The 8863-nt window shown below is 33.0% G+C and overlaps 1 protein-coding gene across 1 annotated transcript; it reads left to right on the top strand.

Annotated features, from left to right (window-relative positions):
- The first annotated feature begins 895 nt into the window (after positions 1-895).
- Positions 896-3153, top strand: LOC145065694 (germacrene A hydroxylase). Its single transcript, XM_079012744.1, has 3 exons — positions 896-1149; positions 1242-1960; positions 2407-3153. The coding sequence occupies exons 1-3, from the start codon at positions 1005-1007 to the stop codon at positions 3007-3009; spliced, it is 1467 nt and encodes a 488-aa protein (XP_078868870.1). The 5' UTR covers positions 896-1004; the 3' UTR covers positions 3010-3153.
- Positions 3154-8863: the final 5710 nt, after the last annotated feature.

The raw sequence follows: 8863 nt of genomic DNA, 5'->3' as shown, positions 1-8863 counted from the left end.
CTTCACTAAAGTTTTTTTCCACTAGGTTTTATTTAGCAATGTTTTTAATGTGGCAGTACATCAAAGTTGAACGTTAAAATGATATCATCCAAGGGGGAGTGTTGTAAATCATTTGTGGATAACATAATAATTGGTGCATGGTAAATTTGTCAACATTTCTAACTGGTTACAATTATATATTAGTAAATTTTGTAGTATAAATACTCCTTCATTGTAAAGAATAACATACACCAAAAAATTATAAGAGATATAACTTTCATATTCTCACTAAATATTCTTTTTTCTCAATTAAAGTTCTTATCAAAGCTTATTAGTTTGGTTTGGTTTAAAGTTACATTAATTACGCTTAATTCATAACAATTTTATCTTTTTTAATAAAAGAAAAATAATTCTTTTTAAGAAACTATAAAAATTCAACATTTAAAAATTAATGGTGGAGATTTTTTGTCAAATATTTTGAAAATAAAAAATATTTTGAAAATAATAATAATAATAATAATAATAATAATAATAATAATAAAATCTAAATAAGGGCAGGATATCTATGAGAGATTGAAAGGAAATCTAATCTATACCTTTGCAATTAGAAAGACGTTAGACTAGGTTGGTTCTTTTGGTCCTTTTTAACAAAAAAAAAAATAAGTAAATAAATAAAATCGGACATATGAAAATCGTTAAACATTTTTTAGAAACGTTTTAAATAAAATAGTAATCTTTACCCGGCTCAGTAAATTAAAATAAAATATTAAAAATATAAACAACTGCAAATTAAGATATGGTATTTGTTTGCTATAGTCAACGATTGCATCCAGGTCAACAGTGGCCTGCTGCTAACTGAACATCAACAATATAAGATTAGAATTATTGGGAGGGCATTGTTGGCAAGTCAAGATAGAGCTGCTCTCATATCACCTTCCATTCAAACCGGTTGCAGCTATATAAACAATCTTATCATTTTAAGGAACCAAACCATTCGGACATTTCTTCATCGTCAGCATTCAGCAATGGAGCTTTCAATAACCACCTCCATTGCTCTCGCCACCATCGTCTTCTTCCTTTACAAGCTTGCCACTCGTCCCAAATCCACTAAAAAGCAACTTCCAGAGGCATCGCGACTCCCCATAATCGGTCACATGCACCATCTTATCGGTAACTAGATCATTAATTCAATTAATAGATGTAACTTTACTCTGTATGTATTTAAGAAGTTGTATTCATATCATATGTTTCTTGATGAACAGGTACAATGCCACATCGTGGTGTTATGGATTTAGCAAGAAAGCATGGATCTTTGATGCATCTGCAGCTTGGTGAGGTCTCGACAATCGTGGTGTCATCTCCAAAATGGGCTAAAGAGATTTTAACGACTTACGACATTACCTTCGCTAACAGGCCTGAGACCCTAACCGGTGAGATCATTGCATATCACAACACAGATATCGTTCTTGCACCCTACGGTGAATACTGGAGACAACTACGAAAGCTTTGCACTTTGGAGCTTTTGAGTGTGAAGAAAGTTAAGTCGTTTCAGTCAATTCGTGAAGAGGAGTGCTGGAATTTGGTTAAAGAAGTTAAGGAGTCAGGGTCAGGGAAACCGATCAATCTTTCAGAGAGTATTTTCAAGATGATAGCGACTATATTGAGTCGAGCAGCGTTTGGAAAAGGAATCAAGGATCAAAGAGAGTTTACAGAGATTGTTAAAGAGATCTTGAGGCAAACTGGTGGTTTTGATGTGGCGGATATCTTTCCTTCGAAGAAATTCCTTCATCATCTTTCCGGCAAGAGGGCTAGGTTAACCAGTATTCACAAAAAGCTTGATAATTTGATCAACAACATCGTCGCTGAACACCATGTTAGCACCTCAAGCAAAGCCAACGAGACACTTCTCGATGTGCTTCTACGGCTTAAAGATAGCGCTGAGTTCCCATTAACAGCCGATAACGTTAAAGCCATTATTTTGGTAAGCATTCGAATCCATTAGGGTGTCTCTATTCTTTAACAACAAATAAATATTGTTTTTTAGCAATTTTTTTCCTACCAACAACTAAAATTATCAATTGGAAAAACATATCTTACACTTTTTTTAATAGTTTTGTACTCTTTCACTAAAGTAGAAAACAAATATGCCAAAATATAAGTGACAACTTTTCAATAATATACATATTACAATATTTAAATGTCGTATTCAATATTAAACTCATTATACAATAAGATTTTGTAAAGATATATCCTGTACAGTATATATTAATTTATAATTTTTTATATGAAAAACAAGTTCAGTGATTTGGTGTAAAACGAATAATGTAACACCATATCTCCTATATATGTCCCACTTCATTAAATATTAATACAACTTTTTTGTACTTGATTTTTATACTGATGGGGAAATGAACATGATTAATGCAGGATATGTTCGGAGCTGGAACAGACACTTCATCCGCCACAGTAGAATGGGCGATTTCGGAACTGATAAGGTGTCCGAGAGCCATGGAGAAGGTACAAGCCGAACTAAGGCAAGCATTGAACGGGAAAGAAAAGATCCAAGAGGAGGACATTCAAGACCTCGCATACCTAAACCTCGTGATCCGAGAAACCCTCCGCTTACACCCTCCACTACCATTGGTTATGCCACGAGAATGCCGTGAGCCAGTGAACTTAGCAGGTTATGAAATAGCCAATAAGACCAAACTTATTGTCAATGTCTTTGCAATCAACAGAGACCCTGAATACTGGAAAGACGCTGAGGCTTTCATCCCTGAGAGGTTTGAAAACAACCCTAATAACATCATGGGAGCAGATTATGAGTATCTTCCATTTGGAGCTGGGAGAAGGATGTGTCCTGGAGCTGCACTAGGGTTAGCTAATGTTCAGCTTCCACTTGCAAACATACTTTATCATTTCAACTGGAAACTTCCTAATGGTGCCAGCCATGACCAACTTGATATGACTGAGAGCTTTGGAGCCACGGTTCAAAGGAAGACTGAGTTGTTACTCGTACCGAGTTTTTAGAATATTATCGAAATAATTTCGGGTAATTGTTGGAGCCGAAAATTGGATCGGTTTACAGGTGTATGATTTTCTATTTGTGTTTGATCATGATTGTAATGGTATAGATGTTGTGTTATGGAATAATATCTTTTAATCTTGCTATGACGACGTTGAGTTTATCGATAGTATTTCCCTAGGCGCTATAAGTCTGACAAATTTGTTCTCTTTCTCTTTTTTTATGAAGATATGCATAAAACAACTGTTGAGAGGCAAGTGACACGAAATTGATATGGACAACCATTGTAAGGCAAGTGACACGAAATTGATAAGGACAACCATCTCTAAGTTTTTGTAAGTTTTTGTAGAATAAGATGGATCAAACATCTTCATTCTCTCACAAGCTTAGATTATTTTTTGTCGTCTAAAAATTATTAAATTAAATTGAAATTTAAATAAAATGATTTTTTTTACATAAAATAGTTTTTTAACGTCAAAATTTAAATAATTATATATAGTCTTACAATATTGAAATAAAAAATTATTACAACCACAAAATATTTCTAGTTTTATAATAATAATTCATTCCATATTTTACATTTACTTCTCAACAATTTTATTTTGTAATTGAGTCAAACATTCACACAATCTGTTGTAGTACCATGTGTTACAACCTCGTCTTTATTATCATCAAGGTACACATTGTTATTTCGAAACGTGTTTGTGTTCATGTTATTGATTGAAGTACTCATCGCATATTTCCTTACAAAGTTATGAAGCACAAAACATGCAATGATAATATTTTTTTGTATAACTAACGGAAATGGTGTCATCCTCTTCAATATCTTCAATATAGGAAAACATGTTTTCAAAAAACCATAAGCACACTCAATGACCTTCCAAAGTTTTCCATGTGCATGGTTAAAATTTTCTTTATTGGTCAATGCACGTCTCTGACAAAAATCTCCAAGTCTCACATTGCGATACAGCGACATAATCCTTGAATGTGTGTATATTCGACATCACAAATATAATATTTGTCTATTCAAATGCAAATAACTAATTAATTTTCAAACTAAGATAGAAATATTTAAAGCTAAAAAAATACATGTGGTGGAAACATAAATAATGCATGTTGATCTGCTAATGCTTTTGATAGTAGGGTTTTTGATACTGTAGCACAACGAAGTTTGACCACTTTACACATTTAGTCACTCAAGTTCTTTTTTTGCACAATAGATCATTAAAATTAAATTTTACCTATCAATTATACAATTATATAACCTACTACAGTAGAACCGGTTACTTTTATGATGTTGCATTTTAAATTAGATTTATTTATATCTTTTAAGGTTTTGAAGGCCACGTAGGCTTGTTTCTTGTTGACTTGGCATTTAACTGGAGCATCCATTTCAGTTAGGGAAAAAAATTATGTTTCTTCTCAAGACCCATCAGCACCAATGGTATCTTCATTTCTCCACATCAAGGCCCACCATTGGTGCTGATGGGCCTTGATGTGGAGAAATGAAGATACCATTGGAGCTCGTGAAGGTTGAAACCTATGCACAACACCTTCAAAGAAGAAAGCTATGTTGCTGGAGCTCGTGAAGTCTAGTCCTAGTGAAGCATGTGCAGTCTTCGGCCACAGCTGGTTAAAGGTATGTTGGAGTGTTATTGATAGGAAAAACACGTATTTATTTGGTCTCATAAATGATAGCCACCGCATGGATCTTCGAAAGAGACAGTTTCCTTCTAATGATTCACCTTCCCAAAACAATCGGAAATATCTCACTCGACACTATCGAAAGCTCTAGCGAAACCAATCATTCATCATCGAAAGCAAATTTTAGTTCATCATTCGAACCATGGATTTGAGCAACGAACTCGAAAAAATATTCACCCACCGAAAATTCAAAATCGTACTCCTCTGATGGTTTTTAGATCAAAAACGAGATTCAAAGTATAAAAAAAAAACTAAACATACCTTTCAACAAACAACTTATAACAAGATTCGAGATTCGAATTGCAATTTGGGAAAATAAGCACAAATTCGAACTGTAATTTGGGAAAAGAAGCACAAAATCGAACTACAGTATAACAAGATTCGAGATTTGAAGTCCAAGTGGGCTTCAATTTCAATTTCACATACTGAGGTGAAGGGAAAAGTGTTGATTTTAGATTCGAACTTCACATTTTTTTGTACGTACCGAGCAGTGGTGGAGAGCGTCAGAGGTGATGCGTTGTAGGGAGGTCGTGTTGCCAGAGGTGAGGTGTCGCTGGAGTTGGTGCCGTCGGAGGCGAGGTGTCGCCGGAGATGGAGAGCGACATTGGGAATGAACGAACGGATTTTAGGGGTAGGTCCAGCAAAGTATTTGTTGATATATTATGTTTGTGAGTTAAGGAAGAAAGGAAAATTAAAAAAAAACCACCTATATTATAATCTAACTTGTAAACCGTATAAAATTTGATTTGGTACCTTAATTAGACAGTCATTCTTAACTTTAGTGACTAATTGTGCACAAAAAAAAACTTAAGTGACTAAATGTGTAAAGTGACCAAACTTCGTTGTGCTACAGTGCCAAAAACCCTTGATAGTATTCTAGAATAAGTATTACTCATTCTCAATCAACCACAATAAACATAAAAACCATGTTAAAGCCACAAATTTCTAATATGTTTTGGTAACAAACTTCTTTTCCATACATTTATATAAGTTTCGTTGTTAGTAGGGGTAATAATATGTATCAAAGTGTCATCAAGTGCACCAATCGCTCCCTTAAAAAACCCATTGTTGTATCTTATTATGTCTTGGAATGTTTGAATTTGGATTAAAAGTAGTTGGTACTATCATATCGTTTGCAAAAATCATCATTTTATCCAACACTTCAAAAAAAAGTATGAATTGTTCGATTTAAGTGTTGAAATTTATGCTTGATAATCACATAACGTTGATTATGACGAGTCATCTTTTCCTCAACTGATACATGTTTGTTATCGTTTAACGGATAATGTACTTTAAAATGACTACATAGTTGGTCAATGGATTCACGGGACATTTGTAGTACTTCAATGCATTGTAAATGATTACCTTCCAATAACTATAATGTGTATTGACATCTTAACAAGTTTGAATCTTTATCTTCCATTCACTTCAAACCTTACTTCCAAAATAGTATACATACGAGTATACATAATAGAACTACGAAAAGTATATTTTTATCGTGATCCATTGTGAACATGTTAAACCATCAACATTTCTTAATAAACAACATAAATCAAATTTCAAATCATATACAAAAACCAGAATGTCATAACATAAATTGCCGACATCATAAAATTATAAGCAAGGTTTCCAACACAAACAAGAAATCCAATTAATGGTTCCGACACAAGCAAAAAACCTAAACAATGTTTCCGTCCTTTAGAAAAAAAAACTCATCCCACTCATTGTCTATTAAGTTGAAAATGTTTGTTAGATGATTGTATATATTGCCAATTTTGTTTTTCAAATATAGTTATCGTGTCTACTTCGCTTTAAGATTGTCATGTGAGTATTTTATTTGTTTTTTTTTTTGGAAAGGGAACTTCCCTAACGAGGGTTTCCGGGCCAGCTTACGCGCACCGACTAATCCCCCGCTGCAAACATGAGACTTTGCCTCATGCCCTGGAGTCACTGCAGGCGAACCTCCATGGCCACAAGGGCTGAGTAGTGCCAGGATTTGAACATCGGTCAATAGGTTATCCACAATATCTTCCACATGGGTCAAATTCATGTCAATTGTTTCCTTAACAACTCTTCCTAGCATGATCCATGAATCTTTGTGTAAACTTAGTCATTTTCTACCCATATTGTTTACTTCTTTAACGCCAGCTTCCAATCAGCATTTTAGATTGTCATTTGGCCATTATTGTTTCTCTCCTATTTCTAATAACCAAAAATATATATCAAATCATATTTTAAAGGAAAAATAACCTTGTAAGATTTGACCAAGCATACACATTTCAAGAAATGTTGATTTTCAACAAACAAGGAACCTGATTTCATATCATAAATATGAAAAAAAAAGTCATTTTCAGCAAAAGAAAATCAACATATAGACATCATTATTTCATATTTTCAACACATAATTTCATATTTTAATAAAGGAAAAACATGATTTTAGCAATTTTATGGGATTTTCAGCAAGATACATAAAGTAATTATTCATTTGCCGCAATATTGAACTAATAAATTTATTTCATATTTTCAATGCATAATTTTATATTTTCATTAAGGAAAAACTTTAGCAATGTTATGAGATTTTTGATAAGATACATAAAGTAATATTCATTTGCCGCGATATTAAACTAATAAATTTAAGCAAGAAAAATGCTATTTTCAACAATGTTTTTTGGATTTCCAGCAACATCCAAAAACAAATAATGATGTTTAGCACATTCAACAACAAATTTAAACAACAAGGGGTATTTTCAGGAAGATTAAACTACACATTTCAATAAAATAGAGAGTTTTACAGCAAGAATAACCATAAATTTCATACTAAAACAATAAAAAATATTAGAAACAAGAAGTTCAAAACTATTTTCATTTTCAGTGAAAAATCTGATAGTTCAAACCTTCAGAGTGCATTTGGTGGTGTGATAAGACATGAGGAATACGTCGATTCTAGTCTGGAAATTGACCTCACAAGGAGGAGATGAGAGGTTCAAGAGGACTATTAGTGGAAGGGGCCATTGATGGTGAGGGAGATGTCGATACATGTTGGGGCATTGATAGAAACGAAAAAAGAAAGCAAGTATTTTTTGGTTTAGACTAAAAGGGCTTGTGAAGACATTAGAAGACATTGGTTGATATTTGTTTAGAGAAGAAGTTTAAATGAAAACGAGATTATGATGCAGAATATAAGTTAATCTCTAGGATCTTATGAAGTTGAACAATAATAATAAGTAATGGAATTTAAGAAGGAAACATGATCACAATATACTTCACTAAATATACGAAAACATAACTAATACTTGTTGTATCATATCTAGGTTTGCATTCAAACACAATATTTTATAGTGTGAACAACGAAGTAAGAACAATGAAGAACATATAGATAAAGATAATGAGATTTCTATTTCACTTGAATGAATTACAAAGAAGATGAAGATCAGACACACTTTTAAACGACTACAATACATGTCTAGCTATTTATAGGATGAAGTGGTACATGCACCTAAATAAGATAATATTAAAGTAGTCTCTGATTATGACATCGAAGCCTCCCATGCTTGAACTGTCAACACTAACTTAGCATACAATATTCTCAGAAAGATGATCATTACTTTTATGACACTATGGTATCCACAAAACAACAAAAGATTTAACTCATCGCTTCTTCATTAGCTATGGTATCCAACTATGCAGTCAAGCCTTTAGAAACTCAACTCTTCGCCAACACATCTCTCATTGAACTCTTCGCAACATCAAGACAAGTCTTCGCTTCAATTTATTTTTCTTAGTTGTCGAGGGTCAGTTTCATGTAACGACAATATTTGTGCCAATTAAAAAGATCTTGCACATAGGTTTTTAGGTCTACACACTAAAAAACCAATCTATGAGGGCATAAGTTTGCAAATAGTTTGTGCAATGCATAAAAAAGTAGTCACAAATATTTGCAGACAAAAAAACAAACATCACCTAAATGTGTATGTGTGTGTGAGTAATTGTGTGAGTGTTGAGCTTATATCATGTTAATGTGAGTGATGTTCATTTAAAATAACCCGGTAAAAATATAAATAAATAAAACTTTTTGCAATGCTATATTTTTCAGGAAAAAGCTTTTACTTTTTTCTTAAATGATGAATATTATAAACGAGCTATAAAAAGGTAACT

This window comes from Lactuca serriola, chromosome 8 (assembly GCF_051521515.1).
Source record: "Lactuca serriola cultivar US96UC23 chromosome 8, Lser_US96UC23_V15, whole genome shotgun sequence".
Taxonomy (NCBI): Eukaryota; Viridiplantae; Streptophyta; class Magnoliopsida; order Asterales; family Asteraceae; genus Lactuca; species Lactuca serriola.
Note: the sequence above shows the minus strand (reverse complement) of the source record. Positions and strands in the feature narration are given on the sequence as shown.

Excerpts from the sequence above, each read along its gene's own strand:
- LOC145065694 (XM_079012744.1), top strand. The coding sequence starts at position 1,005 with ATGGAGCTTTCAATAACCACCTCCATTGCTCTCGCCACCATCGTCTTC. Across the intron at positions 1,150-1,241 it reads TCACATGCACCATCTTATCG|GTACAATGCCACATCGTGGT; the intron begins GTAACTAGATCA and ends CTTGATGAACAG. Across the intron at positions 1,961-2,406 it reads ACGTTAAAGCCATTATTTTG|GATATGTTCGGAGCTGGAAC; the intron begins GTAAGCATTCGA and ends TGATTAATGCAG.